Source organism: Bos indicus x Bos taurus, chromosome 16 (assembly GCF_003369695.1).
Source record: "Bos indicus x Bos taurus breed Angus x Brahman F1 hybrid chromosome 16, Bos_hybrid_MaternalHap_v2.0, whole genome shotgun sequence".
In the NCBI taxonomy this organism is placed as follows: domain Eukaryota; kingdom Metazoa; phylum Chordata; class Mammalia; order Artiodactyla; family Bovidae; genus Bos; species Bos indicus x Bos taurus.
Genome location: NC_040091.1, coordinates 20309099 through 20333180, shown reverse-complemented (window position 1 = coordinate 20333180; position 24082 = coordinate 20309099). Strand labels below are relative to the sequence as shown.

General features: G+C 36.8%; 1 protein-coding gene across 4 annotated transcripts in view; it reads left to right on the top strand.

Annotated features, from left to right (window-relative positions):
• Nucleotides 1-24082, top strand: part of GPATCH2 (G-patch domain containing 2) — a 197413-nt gene that overhangs the window by 138837 nt on the left and 34494 nt on the right. For 3 of the 4 annotated variants that reach the window (XR_003514874.1, XM_027564447.1, XM_027564445.1), the window contains exon 8: nucleotides 4894-4964. The exons of the other annotated variant lie outside the window; for it this stretch is intronic. Coding sequence is in view for 2 of the 3 variants with exons in the window: in XM_027564447.1 (XP_027420248.1) it covers nucleotides 4894-4964 (71 nt within the window). In the remaining variant the exon portion in view is untranslated. The remainder of the gene's footprint in view (nucleotides 1-4893; nucleotides 4965-24082) is intronic. 4 annotated transcript variants of the gene reach the window in all.

The following is a 24082-nucleotide window of genomic DNA, read 5'->3' as shown; positions in this document are numbered from 1 at the left end:
TGTGGTAGCTGTAGTCTATGAGGTTGGTAAGAACCCTAAAGTAGCAAATATTGAAAAAACTGCTTCCAGGAAAAATACAGGGTTAGGTTCCTGAGAACCTCTGGCCACATTTTCATTAACTGATCAATACATATCCTTGTTTGATGTGTATTTCTGTTTAAAGACACCATATTTAATACATGTTATTGATTTGTTAGCATTGAACTCATGGCCAGCAGCGCTGTAACTTATGCCTGAAGGGAGCTTGTCTAATGAACATATTTTCTCTATAAGGTCCGTCACAGTTCTCTTGCACTGGGGAAGACCAGACTGCAGGTCAGCCCTGTACTAGAAGGCTATTTGAAACAATGAAGGTGAACATCACAAGTAGACAGAAATGCTTTAAAAATAAATAAATAAATAAATAATGTAGCATTGAACGGACCAGGCAAAAGACACTTGTTTACAGTAAGAGAGCCGAAGCAAGAAGATAGATATCGTCTTGTCGGACCTCAGCTGAGAACATGCAGTAACGGGAATTCAGATTTCCCCCACTCTGTGCATGTCTGCCAATGACTCCAGAAGCACCAGAAGTACTGATTTGAGCATTACAAGTACATTTTAGCAAATGGGTGAATTTGTGAATACAGAATCAGTGAATAATGAGAAACAGTTGGCACATGTATGTGTGTATATAGAAGCACATACAAACTACTCATATTTTGAGGGATTTAAAATGTCTTATTTCAGCTTATAACTAGCCCAGTGAAAGTGTTCGTTGCTCAGTCGTGTCCAACTCTTTGCAACCCCATGGACTGTAGCCCAGCTCTGTCCATGTGGATTCTCCAGGCAAGAATACTGGAGTGGGTTGCCATTTCCTTCTCCAGAGAATATTTCCAACCAAGGGTTCAAACCCAAGTCTCCCACATTGCAGCAGATTCTTTACCATCTAAGCCACCAGGGAATCCCAGTGAACTATTGGCTAAATCTTAGGTCCAAGTGATAAAATGCAAGACCGTGAAGAAATAAAATCCTTCAATATATTGTTGAATGAATGACTATCAGCATGCATGATCACCCCTTTTCTCCCCCATATCAACTTACCAACATAAAGAAATGATAGTGTTAACCTCACTTTTGAAATCCCACCCCTCACTGCTTTCCCCCCATCTTATGATTCCTTTTTGTTCTCTAATAAGAAGTCCCATTTCATTTACACCATGCTCACCTAACATTTCTTTTTTACACATTTAGTAAATCACTATTGTCCATCAGTCGTTACCTATCAAGTACTCTTTATTTTTACAAAAAGAGATATTTGTTTAAAAAGAAAAAAAAAAACATAACTTTTCCTCTAAGGTGGTTAAAATGTGGGTAGGAAAGCAGTAATTATAGTGTATTGATAAATGTTGAAGGAAACCACTGGGAGGGCGTCATAGAGACCACAGAAGCGACATGTGAAAGTTGGTTTAGAAGTGGAAGTAAGGAGACAGAAGCAGCTCTAAGCAGCCTCATTTGTGTGTGTGTATGTGTGTTTTAATGGTGAGGATTTTCGTCCTTGAATATCTAATAGTATGACATTTTGAATAAGTTTACTAGTATCTTAAGGAGCCATAGGTCATTGTTTAGAGATTATTTAGTTCTCCTCTTAAGGTGAGGACCTTGTGAAAGGCCAAGTATGGAGAGATTTGAAATTCTTTTGTAGACATTTGAGAAGGTCCCTGAAAAGTGGCTGCTAACAGAAACAGTCTTGAGCTTGAATCCTTTCTGAATATCAGGAGATTATTGCTGTGGAGCAGGAATTCTGCTCTTTGCTTCCTTCTTCCTCTTGTGTTAGGAATGTGAAACTTTTAATAATCTTTTTAAAATAATCACGAATAGCCACAGAAATCCTCAGCTCCCTTTCTGCCACAGGAGCAGCCATGATATGCGTGACACATTTCTCTTCCTTGTTTTTGTTCAGCAGTTTTTAAAATTGTGTACCTTTTGTAAGACCTCACATTGTACTAGCTTTTGTGTTTATGAATGTCTGTGTCATTCTTACATGAGTCATTTTTTAATATACATCTGCAGGTCACTAAATAAGGGACTTGTCTCTCCGCTTGGCCTAAGTCCAGCAATCTGAGAGCTGGAGGTAAGAAGCACTTCGCACCATATTCAGAAGTTCTGTTATTAACTGGAGTTGACATTGTTGAGTCAGAACCCTGAACACTGACCTCACTTGTGACACTGATAGGAGTCCAAGGAAGACAGGAAACGTTAGCAATAAGAGAAATGAAGACTCTCCCCAAACCTGATGAGCTACTCGTGCTTGTCAGAGCAGAGCTCCAGGCCTCTTGTGTCTTAGCATCAGTTCCTGATCTGATTCCCCCTCCCCACCCCAGCCCTCTGCCACCCTTTGTTTGTTTGTTTGGTCTTTGGGGCAGAGCAGACACATGTTTGTGTCTTGTGGGAATCTTTCAAAGGCAAATAACATGTTTTCTGTTCAAATAACTCTGGATTAATTTTTTCATCTTTGCCCCCTTACAAGATCTAGGTTCCCGTATTAACTTGTTAAATTCATGACCCAGAGATCTGAGCCTGTATTTTTTCCTCTGAGCTTCATTTTGTGTGATGACTTTTTAAATATAGGTGAATTATATTAAATGATTCCAATATTTGTCCCTACAAAGCCCATCAAAGCTATACATTTGAGAAAGAAATTCTCATGTGACTCTAATAGAAGGATCTCTGACCTCAGAGTTCCATACATAGTCTAACATTTATTTTGGTCATTGTAGTTGCATTTTTCTTTAATTAAATTGTTGAATTCCTTTATTTCAGAAAAGTATGTTTGGGACTTTTTGTGTTCTTTGTTTAAACTGTTTTAACACAAATAACAGGAATAGTGGTCCCATATCTATCTTTTATCTAAAAATTAGAAAACTTAGTTAACTACTATATTAATTGAAAGCGGTGGTAGAGATTTTATCATGTCACCTCTAGCTATCTGTGTCACAAATGTTGGTTTGAATATGTTTTTTTACAAAGGCACTAGAATTAGAAATGCCAAAGTAATTAATTTTTTTATTTTATTTTCAGAAGCAATTTAGTTTTCATGGTACGAAGTGTTTCTACATTGAAACACTTTCAGATTAATGGACTTAAGATAAACTGTTGCTATTTTCTATAAGTAGTAATAATGAGATACTGTTTCAGCTACATATCAGATACTAGATTTCATTGCCTGTTTCTTTATCTCATTCATTCATTCATTCAACAAATATTTATTAAACACTAAAAATGTCCCAGACACTGTGCTGGGCTTTGGAGACACAGGCAGATTGAATAACTGAAGCAAAGTGCCAAAGGTGAGCAAGAATATGGTACACATTCCAAACTAACAAGTTTAAAATGGCTGGAATATATTATTTAGAAGTAAGGAGGTTAGGTTGGGGTAGGAAGAAGCATAATAAATTGCAAGTTTAGAAATACAATCAAATTATGTAGGGCCATGAGAGCCTTGTGTAAGATTTGGGAGGGGGGTGTTATCTAAGGAGTATAATGTAATAACATCTAGTTTTAGAATGACTGGCTTCAGTGTAGAGAGTGGACTTAGATGGGAGCAAGGCTGGAGGCAGGGAGGCCACTGGAGAGACCACTACTGGAACGTGGTTCGTGGGGATGGAAAGAAGCAGATATTTAGGAGAAGTTTAAGGTAGACTTATTGAGTTAAGACATTCCTGAAATAATGATCTAACAACATTCTTTGTGATCTAATTAAGTTCTATTCCTTCTCAAAGATGGCCAAATGTGGCTAGTAATTGACTCTAAATGTTGTCATTAGATAGTTCAAAGCAGTTATATTATTAAAAGTTATTGATACCGGTCAGACAATAGCCACTGACAGTCAGGTTCATTAATTATAATTGTAGCATTTGAACCACTTACTCAGCACTTTTTATGTTCTGGTCTTAGTGCTAACTGTTCTACATGGTTTATCTTATTTGACACTCACGGCAGCCTTACAGGTGGATAGTATTGTTATCTCCATTTTCCGTGGAAACTGGGACTTAGAGATAATTACACAGCTTATAAATTGGTAGACCTGTTTTTAAAACCCAGCGACTTGTTACTGGTACAGCTGGGATTCGAACCCAGATCTATCCTGCACTGTTACTGCTCTAAGATTTCTATTTTTATTAGGGTTAATTTCTAATATGCTGCACAACTTCTCATTAGCCCAGTCTTGCATATAATCACATTTCTGCATAACCGAGATAAGCTACAGTCTGAGTATACACACAGCAAAAAGTATTGACTACTTGCTTTTCTTTCTTTCCAATTAGTTAGAGTAAAGCAAGTGTGAAGGGGAGTTGGGTGGTGAGGCATTTTGAGGAGGCAGTCAGATATATATTTTTTCTAATTATATATTTCCAAGCCAGTAATTTCTTTGAAAAGGAGTGTTTTTAAGTGTTTATTTACCATGTTAGACCACTAAATACGGAGAAGTAAGATTAGATATTTTATGTCATCGGAGGTGACAAAGCCCCGAAAAACTCACAGCTGAATGCAGTGGTAGAGCATTGGAGAAGAGAGGTTACGTGACTTTCACCAGGACTACCCAGAGAGCCAGAATTAGAACTGAGTTCTAGACCTCCAGCTCTAGGCTGTGTATTAAGTGACTCTGAGCACTGTTCAGCTGTCAAGGAAGCATTGGCATCTCCTAGTGACATTTTCAGAAGCATGTCAGTAGCATCTCTAGCAAAATTAGTCATCTTCATTTTAAGAAAAACCGGTAAAAAAAAAAAAGAAAAAAGTAATGCAAGTGAATAAATACAGCCCCTTTGAATGAGAAGCATACTTTTCTACTTACGAAATAATGTAATGAAAATATTTTTGTTTCTACAACTTTGTTTTAAACACTTTGGATAGCATCAGCTCCTGAGAGATAACCGAGCTGAAAGAGGACACAAGAAAAACTGTTCTGTGAAAACAGCCAGCAGGTAAGCAATTTAAAATCACCTTTTCTCCTGATCATTGAATCGTGTAATTTTTTTTCCCATGCCAATATGAATGGTGGTTTAGTCACTAAGTAGTCTCGTACTCTTGCAACCTCATGGACTGTAGACCACCAGGCTCCTCTGTCCATGGGATTTCCCAGGCAAGAATACTGGAGTGGCTTGCCATTTCCTTCTCCAGTGGATCTTCCCAACCCAGGGATCAAACCCTGGTCTCCTGCATTGCAGGCAGATTCTTTATCCACTGAGCCACCAGGGAATCCACTATGAATATGATGAGTTATAGTTAGGGTGCCTTTGGCTCTAAAGTGTCAGCATTATTTTATGTGTCATTTATCAGAATCTACTTCAGGATTACTAGTAATGAATAGAAATACATCATTTTATTTGTATTTTTTAAAGGTGATGAAAAATAAAGAACGCATTTTTAGAAGAAAATCTCTGTTCATAATCCATAGCTTATGAATTTTAGATAAGGATTAGGAATAATTATTTTTAACTATAAAAAATAGAATTAATCTTTTCCCCAAAACTTAAATGGTTTTGTGAGACAGCAACATGTATATTATAATGTATATAAATAAGTATATAGAAAATACACTCTTTTTTAAAAGTGCTTAGGGTTATATTGCTTAGTCAATGCTATTTTTTTTTTTTCATATTAGAAAGAAGTGCCCCCAGTTTATTGTTTCAGACAGCGCATTTCCAAATTTTGCATGTGGTGTTTCTAAAGACTTCATTTGTACTTTGGTGAAAATAGCTATCAGAATATTGATCAGAACAACTGCCCTGAGATTTACACCAACCCAACTTTTAACAAGATAAATGACCTTGGCAGCCCTCTCTCTGTCTCATTGTTAGGGTGCTTGCCACTGTTTTTAACACTCCCAAGCAAGCTATGTAACTTCCAAGTACCATGTTGTACAAACTAACCCTGACGGAGAACCCACTAGGTATCTGCAGAAGCTAACATAAATCCTATTTAGATGGTCAAAAACTATCACACATAATAAGTTGACTGTCAGGTCAGTGATAGTCAACATAAAACTAATATAGTTACCCCTAAGAAGGTCAGATCCTAAAATTATAAAGTATGGATTAAAGAAATTTTAGACAGATTATAAATAACTATGGATGACATGTTTATAGAAATAAAATAAGCAAGCAACAGATCACTGTTAGAATTGTTCAAGCAGAATTGAATCAAAAGCATATAATTATTAGAAATGAGAAGTATGATTGTGAAATGGAGATAGAGCTGAAGAAGTAGGCTAGAATGTAGCATAAAAATATTGAATAAGGTGATGGAAAAAGGAAAGAATGGTTAAGAGACACAGAAAAGGTCTAAGATATATTTGATCAGAGGTTTTGATGGCGAGTATAGAAAGGCTGAAAAAAAACATGATGTTGAAGAGATGTTGGCTAAGAATTCCCAAAACAGCTAAATGTTATAAATCTATACAGAAAGCACAATGAATACCAATTAGAATAAACAAAAGGAAACCCACACCTAGTAGCATGCTGTAGTACTCCTAAAACAAAGAGATCTTAAAAGAATCCAGAGATAAGAGATGAATTACTACAAAGGAATGTACCTCATCAGATTTCTGGGTATCAACAATGATACCAGAGACAGTGGACAAGTCTGCAGAGTACTGGGTGAAAATACATTGTCAGCATAGAACTGTGTACCTAGAAAAAAACATCTTTCACATACGAAGATGAAGTAAAAACAGTTTAAGATTTTAAAAAACTAAGCAAGTTTCCTCCCGACACTTGCTAGAAGACTTTTTAAAAGATGTATTTCAAGGGAATGATCTCCCCAGAAAGTCCAAGATGAAAAAATGAATACTAAGCCAATAAATGGTTAAAGATTTCAGTAAATTTAAACAACTATTGTTTATATAAATTGATAATTATAATGTGTAATTTGTAAAGCTTTTCAAAAAACAATCTAAGATAATGGAAAATAATGCTGATGATGATAAAGTCTAACTTAAAGTCCTTGAATTGTTTGGGAATGTTTACTTCATTGGTCAGTTAAGAGATGACTTGATAAGATTATATTAAGTATTCATGGCAAAATATCATAAATAACCAATAAATCAAAAAAAATAGAGTATGTAAATTCCAAGCCAGTTGGCAGAGGTGGGGTTGAATGGAATAAAATATTACTCCCCTTAAAAAATCCATTTAAAAAGTCAAGAAGGAAAAAGAAGCATAGAGAAAATGGGACCCAGAGGGGAAAAAAAAAATTGAAAACTGAGTCAAATCCATGTATTAGTAACTATAATAAATATTTATGGATTAAATTTGTCTGTTAAAAACAAAGCTAAGCAGATTTGGTTTTTCTTTTAAAGTGCAACTATATGTTCTTTACAAGAGACATACCTGAAATAATGCCAAAAGAAAGTTGGAAAACTAAAAGATGGAAGAGCATGTATCAGGTATACTGTAAAAGAGAGCTCTCATACCAAACAAACCGACTTGAGAACACAAGCCTTAACAAGCTTAAGAAAATCATTATTTAATGATAAAAGGTTCAACTTACCAAAATTGATATTTTATTAATATACATTATATTATATTATATTAATATATAATGAATATATATTAATATATTAATTGTATTAATTTGTATTATAATATTAACATTTATCTTATTAATAAAACCATTAATAAAATAATGATTTTATTCTTTTGTACATTAAAATATATAAAGTAAATATTAATATCAATGAATGGAGAAACTCACTAACCCACCATCTTGGCGCTCCCACTTCAATAGAACATTCATATTACTGATAGCTTAAGCCATCAGAAAATTTGCATAACAAATGATTAACAAACTTGTTATTATATAAGCTCTTTCACCCACATACATTCTTCTCAAAGACACATGTGATATTTTCAAAAATTTACCACTTAACAGGCCAAAGGTACTATCAACAAATTTTAATGAATATGTATCATAAAGAACATATTCTTTAACTTGAATATGATTAAGGTAAATCATTTAGAAAAATAATTTTTTAAAGTTTGAAATTAAAAATACAGTTTAAAATAACTCATTTCAAAAAAATCATAATGATAATACCTTAACTTGTGGGTGTGTTAAGATGGTAGTTAGAGGAAACTTGACTACTTGAAAGTTTTATATTAGAAGTTTGGTCCCAGTCCTGTTGCAAGTTCAAGATTCTCAATTATAAGATTACTGATTCTAAACTATAAGATACCTGCTTCTGTCTTCTAAGATCAACCCAGCAGGTATTTAGAAAGAGAAAATAAGCAGAAATCTACAAGACATTTCCAGTATTAAAGTAACCATGGATGCGTGCTAAATTGCTTCAGTCATGTCTCTTTGCGACCCCATGGACTGTACCCCGCCCAGGCTCCTCTGTCCATGGGATTCTCCAGGCAAGAATATTGGAGTGGGTTGCCATTTCCTCCTCAGGGGATCTTTCCGACCAGGGATCAAACCCGCATCTCTTATGTCTGCTGCACAGGCAGGCAGGTTCTTTGCTGCTAGAGCCACCGGGAAGCCAGGAGGGGGATGCTATTTTGAACTTGTGTTCGTGAGATGAGAATACACAAAATGTGCTTGTGTGCTCTGACCTGAGGCAAGAGGCAGTTGAGCCTGAGTGAGGGAAGAAGAAGATGTGAGCAGAACCTTTGGAATTCTTTCATATCATGGGCCATGGCCAAGGGACATATGACATCCGCCCCTTACAGAAAGACTCAGGTCTCTGGTCCAGGTGTTTTCAGGGACAAAGTCAGGGCAGCTCACAGTGCTGTTTTTGTGAGGAGCTGGGAAAGCTTGATGGGACCAGATGACAAATTATCGTGTCTTCACTCAGCCCCCTGTAAACCGCAGGGCTAGAGGATTACAGTTCTCATTTTCTCTGAGAATGAGGAAGGGGAATGTTCTTCTGACAGAGGAATTATTTTGTGGGGAAGACTGTGGTGACTGTGGTTTTCTGGTGCTTGGACCTCTGCACTCGTAAGTCAGGTTCATTCACCTCCAATTCCTGAACTGCTTTGGACTGACACAGAAGACTGCCCTTTGCCTATAGCATTGCCTCACAGAATCCGTTAATAAGACCTTTGAGGAGAAAACAACCTTTCAGAAATAACAACAACAGCAATATATTGGACTACAGACTCCAAGAGAAATCGGAAATGTTAGGACAAGTCAAAAAATTTTTGATTAGTGTTATCAATATTAACTAAAGGAGGTATGGGAAGAAAATAACAATATAAAACAAGAAATACAACACATAATTAAGAACCAAATATTTAAGTCTATTTCAGTTTTCCTCAGCAGTATTTTTGAGTTTTCGTTGTATAGGTGTTACACATATTTTATCAGATTTATCCCTAAGCATTTTACCATATTTTTTGGTGTATGAAAATGTTGCTGAGGGAAATTTTAAAAGGTCTTTGTAACTGGAGAGATATACCTTGTTCATGAGTCAAAAGACTCAATATTCTTAAGATGTCAGTTCTCCAAAAATTTATCTACGGATTCAGTATAGCCCAAACAAAAATACCATGAGGCTATTTTGTAGAAATTGAGAAGCAACTGCTAAAATTTATATGAAAATGCAAAGGACTTAAATAGCCAAACTTTTTAAATAGCCAAATAACACTACCTGATGTCAAGACTTAATTACAAAGCTGTAGGAATCAAGAAAATGTGGTATTGGTGCAAAGATAGAAAAATAGATCAAAGAAATATACCCACGTATATCACATACAGTAATATATGATTGGTTGGTTCTTGACAAAGTACGAAGTTACTTTAGTGGGGAAAAAAAAACTATTTTCCACGAATGTTACTGGAAAAACTGAGTATCCATTTGCAAAAGAAAAAAATGATGAACTCTAGTCTATACCTCATACCATAGAGCAAGCTAATTTATGGAGACTAAAAGTGGATCAGTCGTTGCACAGGCATGAGGTGAGGGCCAGGGAGGTACTGGAGGAATGGATTACAAAGGGGTATTAAGAAACTGTTGGAGTGATGGGTATCTGCATTATCTTGATTATGGTGAAGGTTTCTCTTGTATATACATATGTCAAAACTTAGGAAATTACACACTTTAAAAGTAGTGCAGGACTTCCCTAGTGATCCAGAGGCTAGGACTCCAAGCTTTCCCTGCAGGGGTCACAGCTTCAGTCCCTGGCCAGGGAACTAAGGTCCTGCAGGCCTCACAGCATGACCAAAAAAAATCGGTGTGTCTTGCTTATGCCAACTACACCTCATAGAGATATAACAGATATATATACTTAGTAAATGGAGAAGGAAATGGCACCCCACTCCAGTATTCTTGCTTAGAGAATCCTGCGGACAGCGCAGCCTGATGGGCTGCCGTCTGTGGGGTCGCACAGAGTCGTACACGGCTGAAGCAACTCAGCAGCGGCAGCATACTTAGTAAAATCTTAACGGCTTTCTGTTCCATTCCAAGTAAAAGCCAAAGTCTTGGCCTTGGCCAGTAAGGGCATATGTGATCTGCGCCTGCCCTCCTTTTTTTCCTCCTTCACCTCATCTCCTCCCACTTGAACCACGTTACTTGCCTGCTCCAGGTGCAGCAGCTTCTTTCCTGTTCTCCAACATGCCAACCCCACTTGCGTCTCAGGGCCCTTGCACATCTCTTCCCCCCGCCTAGAACACCCTTCGTGTGGCTTGCTCCCCACTTCCTTTAAGTCTGTGTTCAGTCTCTACCAGCTCTGCTTTCTGCCGTCCTTCTCGCCTCTACTACCCCTCATTGTCTCCGTTACCTTAAAGCTTCATGAGGGCAGAATCTTTGGTTTACTCACTGGCGTACCCCCAGTATCAGAAACAATGCCCATCATGTCGACAATAAATATTGCTGCATAAAATACCGCTGAATGAATTTGAAATTGATTCTATGGAAGTAGACTGAATCCTTGTCTTGGGGTCTCTGTGCAGCCTCTGCAATTCTGACTTCTGATCCTGACTTCACCACTCACCAGCTGGGTGACCCTGAGATAATACTCAACTTCTGTGTCCCTCAGTTTATTTATCTGTGAAATAAACTAATTAGTTGTGTTTATCTAATAACACTGTTGGAGAAGGCAATGGCACCCCACTCCAGTGCTCTTGCCTGGAAAATCCCATGGATGGAGGAGCCTGGTGGGCTGCAGACCATGGGGTCGTGAGGAGTTGGACACAACTGAGCGACTTCACTTTCACTTTTCCCTTTCATGCATTGGAGAAGGAAATGGCAACCCACTCCAGTGTTCTTGCCTGGAGAATCCCAGGGACAGGGGAGCCTGGTGGGCTGCCGTCTATGGGGTCGCACAGAGTTGGACATGACTAAATCGAGTTAGCAGCAGCAGCAGCAATAACACTGTTATAAGGAATCTATGAATGTATGCCCATAAAACATTTAAAATATGAGTTCTTAATGTTAACTGGTATTATAAGTCTGTTTACATCTGTGTGCTTCCTAAGCACTTGTTCAATTTTATTTTATCCTATTTTTCTTATGCATAATTTAGAACATTAAGTCATTCCATAAGACGTAACAGAGTACAGTAGGCCCCAGTTCTGTTTTTCCACATTCTCTAACTTCTTACTCCAAAAGAACCTACTTTTAACTGTTAGCTCTTCCAGTATTGACCTAAATTAATTACATGCTTATATTACTGTTTTTTGAAGGTTTTAGTTTAGAATTACCTATTGACTTCCTGTTTTGCCCTACACACACACATACACACCATATTTGCATTTCTTTCCTTCTTTTTCCTTAATGATTATATCATAATATCCAGACCAAGTTAATATTCATTGTTTGCATTAGTATGATTATATATGTAGATATTATTTATAGATGTATAACTTTCCTGTTGTGGACATAATTATCTTGTTTTTCATTGGCTTTGTTTTCTAAGTTTGTGCCAACCGCAGTTTATCAACCACCTCTACACAGGAGTGTAACTCCCCTCAAATCTCTTTCTTGATGGCACCGTTTTTTTGGAGCTGTCCATTGTCAGATTCATTGTGAACTGCTCGCTGTCTGGACCTGCTGTACATCTGATGTCCTAGGATCCCTCTTGACTTATCACCCCTAGGGATTTCCTCATCTCTCTCCTATCTGGAATTTCCTTTTCCCTGAATCCCATGCCATTTTTTTTCCCTGAGCTTTCTGAAAAAGAGAACAGGTGTGGTTATATTTGTGAGACTCTGCATCTCTGAAAATGTCGTCTTTATTCTAGTCTCTCGTTAATTGATTTCACCAGGAGTTGAATTCTGCTTTGGAAACCTTTTTGCCTCCGAGTTGTGAAGACGTTGCTCCAGTGCCTTCAGCTTCCAGTGGTTGCCATTTTCTCTCTTCTCCTTTTATTTGGCTGTTGGAGCACCCTTAAATGACCCTCCATTTTTTTTTTTAACTTTTTTATACTTTTGCCTTCAAAGATTGCTGGGCAGTTTTATTAATGGTATATCTCAAATCTTTTATGGATTTAAAAAAGTTCTCTAATACATTGCATTTCCAAGAGCTCACCTCGCTTCTTTGAACATGCCTTCTCCACGTGCTCTCAGTCTTGTTTGATAGAACTTGTCCTTCTGAAGTTATCAGTGGTATTAGGCATGAGGCAACCTGTAAAGCTGAAACAAACACAAGGAAAGACTCAAGTTTAAATTTTTTTACACATTTATTAATTGCAAGATGAAAATTTTTTGTCTTCTTTATCTGTGTGAATTTTTCTGTTCCTCCCTTGATGCCATTTTTTTCCTTGGTATTTTTAATATGGTCTTGACTTTTCTTACCCCTTTTGGTTGAGTGACTGCACTCCTCTTTTTCAACTTATGGAAACATATAAAGGTTAGAGAAGAGAACTGTAATGCATTGAATCAATAAATCTTAGGACCATTTACTTCCGAAACATACCAGGCACATAAGAAAAGATAAAAGCGCAAGAGGTCTGCTGTTAATGACTCAAAGCTGAGATTTTGACATGCAGGACTACAGGATGCGCTTGAGGTGGGCATTCCTCACTGAAGCTCTGAGTGTACAAAGGGCTGTGTGGTTGTGGCTTTAACCTCTGGAATATAAGCCATCTCACCCTCAGCTCCCAGGGGAATGGTCAAGAGCTCCATAGAAGGGTTTTGCCGACATATTTACCAATGCCACACCAATGCCACTAACTATAATGCAGTTTGGCAGTTTTCTAGGTTTGCAGTTTATGGCATTTCTCCTTTTGTTGCCAGATCCACTTTAATGTTCATCTCGGCTCTTTAAATCAATTATGGGTGCTGGGGAATTGTCTCTTTTCCAACTCCTTAGACTGTTTTATGTCCGACAGTACCAAGGAGGGAACAACCTGAAAGTCTCCTTTAAACATCTAACCCACTTAGTTTCAGTCCATTATCTCAGGAAGTTCTCATCAGTGATGGACTTTGTTTTCCAAGGTTTCCTGTACCTCCGCCTCCCCAGAGGGCAATGCTCCTTTGAATTTCCTACTTGTTTCTCATTTGCAAACGTCCACTCACCAGCTTCGTTCACCAGCAACAGTGCCTGTCATCACATGCCATTCCATCATATCCAGAGAGTTACTCATGAAATGTTAATGCATTTTATTTGTTCATATACTTATTGTAAACATAATTAACATTGCCATTCTTTTATGATGTGATACTTCATAGGTCCTATATTCAAAGTTTTGACTGATTCACAAAGATTAAAAAAAAAAAAAAAGGTTAAAATGTAAAAAGGGAAAAAGATAGGTTTATATAATTTAAAACCTTTGTGACTCTTTGTGACTCCCTGGACTGTAGCATGCCAGGCTCTTCTGTCCATGGGATTCTCCAGGCAAGAAAACTGGAGTGGGTAGCCATTCCCTTTTTCAGGGGGTCTTCCTGACCCAGGGATCAAGCCCAGGTCTCCCATACTGCAGGTAGATTCTTTACTGACTGAGCCACAAAGGAGCTACATAATTTAAACAAACAATGATTATTGACAGAGGTATAATTTGATCTAGTTGATTCCAGTGGTATTGATCTTAGACGTCTTTTAGTTTGTTGCTTCATTTTTATTCTCTGTGGGGAGCCCTTATAGGATAGGTGTGTCAGATATTGAGTGGTGTGAACTTTCTTCATCATGACAGTATCCTCATGTGTTCAGTAAATGTGTTCTCCCCATATTTTGCATTGCAGTGCTTAAAGTTACATCTTTCCTGTCTTACATTCCTCTTTTGTTTAGATTTCATTGGTTATTCCCATCTAATGTTTCTGTTTGATTAATCTGTGGGGTTTTATTTTCCAATCATCCTTCCATTTCTTCAGTGTTCTCTGTTCATTTTCTTACTATGACATTTCATATTAGTCTTACTGTGTATTATCTCTCCTATTGAATGTGGGGCTTCCCTGGTGGCTCAGTGGTAAAGAATCCACCTGCCAATGCAGGAGACGCCGGCTCAATCCCTGGGTCAGGAAGATGCCCTGGAGAAAGCAATAGCAATGCACTCTAGTGTTCTTGCCTAGGACAGAGGAGCCTGGCAGGCTACAATCCATGGGGTTGCAAAAGAGTCAGACATGGAGTATCCTGCAGACCCGGAATTGAGTTTAAATGAGCGACGGAGAGTTCTGGGGTTCCCAAGACTGATGTTAAAAAAAAAAAAAAAAAAGAGTCAGACATGACTTGGTGACTAAACAACAACAGTATTGAATACATGTCTAGAGTTTCTTCATGCCCTTCTGTTGTTTTTTCATAACTTTAAGCCTTTGAACAGAGAAGGCAATGGCAACCCACTCCAGTTCTCTTGCCTGAAAAGTCCCATGGGCGGAGGAGCCTGGTAGGCTGTAGTCCATGGGATCACAAAGAGTCGGGCACGACTGAGCAACTTCACTTTGACTTTTCACTTTCATGCATTGGAGAAGGAAATGGCAACCCACTCCAGTGTTCTTGCTTGGAGAATCACAGAGATGGGGGAGCCTGGTGGGCTGCCGTCTATGGGGTCGCACAGAGTCGGACACGACTGAAGCGACTTAGCAGCAGCAGCAGCAAGCCTTTGAAAACAAACTCAGAGAAACAGAGAGCACTTTCAGCATATAAGTGCATGAAAGCATATACAACTGTTGCTTTTAAAAACCATCATGTATTAACTATCACTGTCAATATTTAATAAATAACAGCCATGGTTTTTGAGTTATCGTTGCATGCAGCTGCTTATTAGCCAAAGTGGAACACACACACACACATAAACACACACACACTCAGCTAAACATTTAAACAATGCGCCTAAGTATTTTATGGGCTTCGTAGGTAGCTCAGTGATAAAGAAGCAGCCGGAGACACAGATTCGATTCCTGGGTCAAGAAGATCCTCTGGAGAAGAAAATGGCAACCCACTCCAGTTTTCTTGCCTGGGACAGCCCATGGCCAGAGGAGCCTGGCAGGCTAAAATTCATGGGGTCACAAAGAGTTGTACACAACTTAGCGATTGAGCATGCACACACCTAAGTGTTTTATAAAACTCCTGCTGCTGCTGCTAAGTCGCTTCAGTCGTGTCCAACTCTGTGCGACCCCATAGACGGCAGCCCACCAGGCTCCTCTGTCCCTGAGATTCTCCAGGCAAGAACACTGGAGTGGGTCGCCATTGCCTTCTCCAATGCATGAAAGTGAAGAGTGCTAGTAGCATCTAAAGTTATTCTTTCACCTGTATCTTTCTCTTAAATTCCAGACTTGATATTCAACCCCCCTTTTTTTTAAATTTCAGTATTCAAATTTATGCTTCTCAAAATTAGATCTTTTTCTCTCTTTTTACCTCATTTGAATTTACAATTAAATAATTCCACATTGTTTCTCATTCTCATAACCTTTGATTAGTATGAGAAAGTTCAATATAGACTTCCCAATTGAAAGTCAGTAAAAGATACATAGAGCAATGCCTGACACTAACTAAAGTGCCATTCATGAAAAGATCGTGCTTTTTTAAACCCATTAACCCATTTTTATGTTAGTGATTAGTCGTTATCTTTCTAAGAAAGTGAAGGTTGCTCAGTCATGTCTGGTTCTTTGTGACCACATGGACTATACGGTCCATGCAATTCTCCAGGCCGGAATACTGGAGTGGGTAGCCTTTCCCTTCTCCAGGGGATATTCCCAACCTAGGGTTTGAACCCAGGTTTCCCATATTACAGGCAGATTCTTTACCAGCTGAGCCACCAGGGAAGCCCATCATTCTAAGAAGCCATTCACAAAGACTGATAGTAGGTCAAGTCAAGGTTTTAGATCTGGTAACCTTTTTCAAAAATTTGTCCTGCTCCCCTACTTACATGATTTTTGCCATTTACATTTATTGTTGTGATGCACAAAAGCTAACTTATCTAGTGGTCTGATACATAATTTGAAATCAAGTAAAAATATTTTTATTGCTGATATTATTAAATTGGACTTATATTTTTAAATATCTTTTAGAAACTTCTGTTTGTTAATTCACTTTTACTTAGTTCTTAGTAGTATTATATTTGTCATCTGCTTAGTGTTAAATCAGTGCAAAGAAACAGAGGAAAACAATAGAATGGGAAAAACTAGGGATCTCTTCAAGAAAATTAGAGATACCAGTGGAATATTTCATGCGAAGATGGGCACAATAAATGGCAAAGATGGGCACAATAAATGACAAAAATGGTATGGACCTGACAGAAGCTGAAGATATTAAGAAGAGGTGGCAAGAATACACAGAAGAACTGTACCAAAAAGATCTTAATGACCCAGATAAACACAATGGTGTGATCACTCACTTAAAGCCAGACATCCTGGAATGCGAAGTCAAGTGGGCCTTAAGAACCACCACTATGAACAAAGCTAGTGGAGGTGATGGAATTCCAGTTGAGCTATTTCAAATCCTGAAAGATGATGCTGTGAAAGTGCTGCACTGAATATGCCAGCAAATTTGGAAAACTCAGCAGTGGCCACAGGACTGGAAAAGTCATTCCAATCCCAAAGAAAGGCAGTGCCAAAGAATGTTCAAACTACTGCACAATTGCATTCATCTCACATGCTAACAAAGTAATGCTCAAAATTCTCCAAGCCAGGCTTCAACAGTATGTGAACTGTAAACTTCCAGGTGTTCAAGCTGTATTTAGAAAAGGCAGAGGAATGAGAGATCAAATTGCCTACATCCATTGGATCCTAGAAAAAGCAAGGGAGTTCCAGAAAAACATCTGCTTCGGCTTCATTGACTGTGCCAAAGCCTTTGACTGTGTAGATAACAGCAAACTGGAGAATTCTTCAAGAGATGGGAATACCAGACCACCTGACCTGCCTCCTGAGAAATCTGTGTGCAGATCAAGAAGCAACAGTTAGAACTGGACATGGAACAACAGACTGGTTCCAAATTGGGAAAGGAATATGTCAAGGTTGTATATTGTCACCTTGCTTATTTAACTTATATGCAGAGTACATCATGTGAAATGCCAGGCTGGATGAAGCACAAGCTGGAATCAAAATTGCCAGGAGAAATATCAGTAACCTCAGATTTCCAGAGATACCACCCTTATGGCAGAAAGCGAAGAACTAAAGAGCCTCTTGATGAAAGAGTAGAGTGGAAAAGTTGGCTTAAAACTCAACATTCAAAAAACTAAGATCATGGCATCCAGACCCATCACTTCATGGCAAATAGATGGAGAAACAACGGAAATAGTGAGAGACTTTATGTTTTGGGGTTCAGAAATCACTGCAGATGGTGACTGCAGCCATGAAATTAAAAGACACTTGCTCCTTAGAAGAAAAGCTTTGACAAACCTAGACAGCATATTAAAAAGCAGAGACAGTACTTGCCAACAAAGGTCCATCTAGTCAAAGCTATGGTTTTTCCAGCAGTCATGTATGGATATGAGAGTTAGACTATAAAGAAAGCTGAGTGCCAAAGAATTGATGCTTTAAAACTATGGTGTTGGAGAAGACTCTTGAGAGTCCGTTGGACAGCAGGGAGATCAAACCATTCAATCCTAAAGGAAATCAGTCCTGAATATTCATTGGAAGGACTGATGCTGAAGCTGAATCTCTGAAGTTTGGCCACCTGATGTGAAGAACTGACTCATTGGAAAAGACCCTGATGCTAGGAAAGATTGAAGGCAGGAGGAGAAGGGGACAACAGGAGTTGGTTGGTTGGATGGTATCACCAATTCGATTGACATGAGTTTGAGCAAGCTTTGGGAGTTGGTGATGGGCAGGGAAGCCTGGCGTGCTGCAGTCCACGGGATCGCAGAGTAGGACACAACTGAGCGACTGAACTGTACCGAACTAGTGGTAAAGGACATGAAATTCCCTGGATGCTGTGTGCTCTTAATTTTTTGTGATATCGATTAGTAATGAGGAGGGGTAGTGAACTTTTTTTTTTTGCTGTCACCTTCTTACCCAATTAGTAGTAAAAAGAGTCTTCTAAAATGAAAAATGGCAATAGATTTAATCAGAGGATCAAAAATCCCATCACAGCCACAGACACACACACACACACATTCATGTCAACCTTCTTCCATCAAATTAGAAAAAATATTCTTATTTACATTAATACAGAGCATATTTGTTTTCACATCATGATACAAGTCACTGTGTTTTGTTGGAAATGCAACAAATAAAATTGCAGCTGTTTTTTATTTGATCTTCTAAAGATCCAAAGATGTTCAAGGATTCAGTTTGCTCAGCCTTCCCCATAGTGTCATCTGTTATTTGGGAAGGAGACCTAATTTGCAACAGATATAAAACTATTTGTCATTTTGCAGGTTTGCCAAAAATAAATGAAACTATTAATTACTACATTCTTGAGCAGCTGTTAATAAATTGGGATAACTGTTCATTAGAGTACTGGTTAATGACATAGACTATATTTAGTTAGTGTTGCTTTTCACAGAAATGTATGAACAAAATCAAGTGTATCAGCAACTAAATGATGCTTTATTTTAATTATTTAAAATGAGAATTACCTATCCTATGGTAGGAGAGATTTAATTTAAAACAAATTCTCTTTTGTCATATAAAACTAATAATTCAACACCATATTTTAAAGCAAGTTATATCAGTCAACATTTTGTGTACTTAATATTTACATTCCAAAATAATGGCTTGAAACTGCTTTTAAATGGTAATTTTAAAAAATTATAATCCTTTATTATTTTTTTTCTTTCCAAACCTAAAATTGGCATTAGATTTTATTGTTCTAAAACAGTTTACTCAATCTTCCAGATAGAAAACTATCTTTCAAAAAAAAAAAGAAAGAAAGAAAACTATCTTTCAGATTATTTTAATTCATTCATCAGTATGTGTGAATGAACAATTAGCAAGTATTCACATAGTCACTTTAATTTGAATCTATGCATTCCATATTTATTTAATTGAAATACATTTAATAGCAAATGTGTTCTAATTTTTTTTTAAATTCAATAGGTTCTAGGTAGAGGAAGTATTTAAAGTGGAATAATTGGAAACATCCCACATATGCAGCATAAATGCTTTCTAAAGAATTTAATTAATCTATTTTTCTTTATATGACCAAATTATTTTAAAAAGGCAGTATTCTCAGAAAGTCGGTCCTGCCTTGTGTCCTTTTGGCATCCTAAAGTTCTAAGCTACCTTGCCAAAATTTTAAACTAATGATTATAGAGAGTTGTTTTAAATTGTGATTACACCTAAAGAAAATTATCAGCAATTAGAATTTTGAGCAATTGCTTTTAAATTTAATGTGAATAACCCACACAGAAAAGAAAAAGGGGTTTGCCATTTGGAATATGTAATACGTTCAGGGCATGGTAAATAAAAAAGCAATCAAGTACTCTGGGGAAACATTCATTTTTACTTCCCTGTTTTCTTGGGATCTGATAGATGAGCTAGATATTTTCAAACGACTAAAAGTATGCACAGCCTCTCACCTCTGGAACAGCAGTTGAATTTGGCCATGGTCACTAATAATGAAGAATAGTTAGCATATGAAAGCTGTTGCAGTGACCTGTAGCTGAAATAAATTTGTCGTCTGAAGTCCACTTCCTTAAAGACCGGTGTCTGTTTCGCGGTTGGCACTCTCCAAATTGGTCCTGTGATTAAACGGGCATGGACACCGAGCTCACCTTTACCTCCTAGAGATGGTTCCCCAGGAAGTGGTGCCTGCACACCCGCGGGGCCACGTCGCAACAGCTTGTAGCACTCCTGCGGCCTGAATTAGAATTGCATTACAGGGACATTCGAGGATCTGTTCATACAGTGCATATATGTGCCGGAATACTTCCCAGGACAACAGGCACAGTCTTGATACAAAAGGATCAGTTAGGGAACTGATTCGTAAAAGAATTGATATAAAAATTAATGTTTTAAACCAGCAGTACAGTAAGCAAAGCATCTACTTGATAATTTGTACCTTCCAATCTCCAGAATAAACCTAGTAAATCCATCTGCCACATAGAAAACACTTTCAATGTAAAATACTATTTTATGTCTATAGAAGAGAAATTATATCCACTCTTATTTCTGAGGTATGTAACTCTTCATTATATAACAGGAGTCATCTGCAATCTAAAAAATTTAATGCAAATATAAGTAATTAGAATGTTTTAATGTTTCATCTAATAATTTATGAACAGGTTCATATATTAAACTATTAACTATCACTTTTTAGCTAATAGTAATGACCTTTCACTTCTAAGCCAATTTAAAAATAAATTCAAGTATCATAAAATAATGTCCCACAGAGTTAGAACTATGTTTTTAAAAGACAGTTTCTTCATAATCCGTGGTATTATCCTTGCCCTTACTCTTTAGAAATATTTTTCCATCACTCCAGAGTGATTTGTTTGTATACTAAGATATTTTGGGGGAATTTACCTTTTGTTTATTTCATATACTTCTGATCAATTCCAACTCATGCCCAATTATATTACACTAAATTAACATAATTCAACAGATGTTGATATTTAAATGTTTTCTGGCATTCAAATCTTGGACAGCTGTCTTCGAGCTTGGGGAAAAGGCAAACATTTAGAGTTAAATGCTGAACATATGCTTAAATTACTAATTAGAAAGATGGAATAAAAACTATGCATTATCCTTTCTAAGGACAATAAACCTCAGAGAGGGATTTCTATAATCCTTTTGTATCAAGTTATAGTCCTGGGTGTGTACAGACTAGATAACATGGACTTCATGGATAACTTTATTTAATTTCAGATTTGATCACTTAAAAATCATGGAGAGTCTCACTAATATGTGAAAAACCTATGATGACTTCATACTTGCAGTCTTAAGAGTTGAAAAGATGCCTTTGCACTTGCAATATCAAGATGGCAAAAGCAGTTTTTGACAATATTTTATTATGGAAAATGTCATCACAAGCAGAAATACAGAGAAAAATATAAACTGGCTTAGGTAATATATCAACTGGCTTAGGTAATTACATGTGGCCAGCCTTATTTCGTCTTTATCTTATTTCAACTGAAATATGTCAGTATATTTCTCTAAAACATAACAGTCTCAAAGAAATCCCATTGTACCATTATCACATCTATTAAAAAAGCAATAATTCTTTAATATATAGGAATATATATATGTTTATGTGTGTTTAATTATAGCTGATACGCAGATGTCTCCACTTATTTTATAATCTCTTGTCTTACACATTGTTTGAATTGGGATCCAGATGAGATCTATCTGTTAAAATTGTTTGATATATATATGTAACTTCCCATTGATTTATAAGCCTTCCTCCCCTTGCATTTTTTCCTTGAAATTTTTTGTTTGAAGAAGTCAGCTTGTTTGTCCTATAAAGTTTCTCACATCTGAGGAATGTTGCAGATTTTATCCACATGGTGTCATTTAACCTCTTCCTCTGTCCCTTGAGTTTTCTGCTGTGGGTATTTCGAGCTAGAGAATCGATTTGATTCAGGTTCAGTTTTGCTGTTTTGTTTTGTTTCTGCATAACTGTTCGAGGGATGGTGGCCTAGACTTCCCTCTCTATGCATCTCTCTCTCTGTGATTTGTTAGTCATAAAGATCGTCGCCCAGATTCATTCACTAAGGGTCATGGGATGACGATATGTTAATTCTGTCCTCACACTTCGGTTCATTAATTGGATTACTTCTGTTTCAAACTTAGCCCCTTCCAATACTTGATTACTGAGGTACAGATCACATAGGAAAAGCAAGACGAATACTTGCTCCTTTCCCTTTAGTTATCAGTTTTCAAAATTAATTGATTTCTTACACTTTCCAGAGGTGACTGGTGAAATTTTATTCTGTTTCTTTAACTCATTGATTTGAACAGATTTCATGTTTAAATACGTTTAACTCCATTTGTTATCGTCCTAATTGATATTAAATTGGCCCATTTTTGGGCGATGGGAGGTTATTTAAATGGGTTCCTGAATCTTTCCTTGCCAGGAGATTTTGCTTTCTTCTTTGCTGTCTGTTATATTTATATTTTCTAGGCTTTCTTGGACCTTTTGCAGCCTAGACCAAGAATCAACCATTTCTTTAAGAATTACTGATTCATTTACTGGGAAACAGTTTTAGAAACCACAGTCTGCATATGAGGGGTGTCATTATTTCTAGACATTTATAATGAAATGACTTAAAATTTTTTAACATGTTGGCTTATACTAGTAGTTCCAGTTCAGATGCAAGACTTCATTGTAAAATTTTCTGTCATTGATTTTAATGTCCTTTTTCAACATTAAAAGTATTACCTCTAGTGACACCGTAATAATTGTTCATTTTATTGATCATACCATACATACATAATAGTCTCAGAATCACCATACTGTCATGACCACTAATAAAATTATTACCGAAAATAGTTTAGGTTTTTTCTTTTTTGTATTCTTTTTGTACCTAGTATTATATTTCACTAGAAATGCACAAATTCATGTATTTTAAAGTCACTTGAAATAGTTTCCAAGGATAGATATATTAATCCATAGTTAGGTGTAGAGACTGTTTTTTAAAATTGTTTTTGTTTTATAACAATAGAAAAATTGTTACAGCTTCCACAATCAAATCTCATCAGGAAATTTCTTTCAAAGAAGTCTGACTTGTACTCAGTTTTCACCACTTATTCCTACCTCCTCATACAGGTGGCTATTGCTTTTTTTTTTTTTTTTTTATGGTTTATCTTTCCTTTGGCTTTGTTTTTCTATTTTTAAGGTAAGCAGACCTATCTTCCTTGCCCTACTTTTCCACTTCCTTTTTTCTCTCACTCTTACTCTCACTTCAATATACTGTTTGATTTTTAGGAAGGTTTATTTTTTCTAATAATTACCTTTTCATTAATATTTTTATATAATAACCACAGGTACAAAACTTGTGGATACTGAGTGCGAACTGTATTTTATTTTAACTCATTTAATTTCCATAGTTACCCTTTGAGATAGAGACTCTTATTATCCCCATTTTGCATATGAGAAAACAGAGGAGTTAAATAACTTTCCCAGGTCAAACTGTAGATAATTTATACAACAGTCTTTATTGTTTTTTCCCCCAAGTCTTCTAAGGCATATAAAAATTCACTTGACCATTTTCTCAAATCTAGTATCTTGTTTTTAAGAAAAACCACTGTCTTCTGAAATAGTAATTTTTTAGCATTATTCAGATTACTTATACATTATTTAGAGAAAAAGTGACATTTTGACTGATCACAGCTAATATGACTTTTGTTTGGTCATTTGGCATTTGTTTTCTGAAAAGTAAAAAATTGTCAGGGCTTCCATGGTTTTCCAAAGAAATTGATTATGTAAATCAGAAGAGGAAAGGATTTAGATTTGCCATTAATTTCTGTTGACTGTTTCTTCATGGACACTTAGAGGCAAGAGACCTCCCAGATACAGAGGCAATAAACCTGATTTACCAAAATTTCATAAGATGTTTGGTTCAGAGATCTTGATGCAAAACTAACCCTTGATATAGACTAATGCATTCCAAGTTTGCGAATATTTCAATTGAATTGAACTGGGAGAATCCTGAAGTACTCTCCCTCCTGATTATTGAGCATTAGTGTTCCCATAGTCATCACAAGCGTCCCTAGTAGCTTACCTAGCTCTTACAGTATATTTCACAGTCTAGTAAACATTTGCGAATAAGTCAGGTGGCTAAGTGGT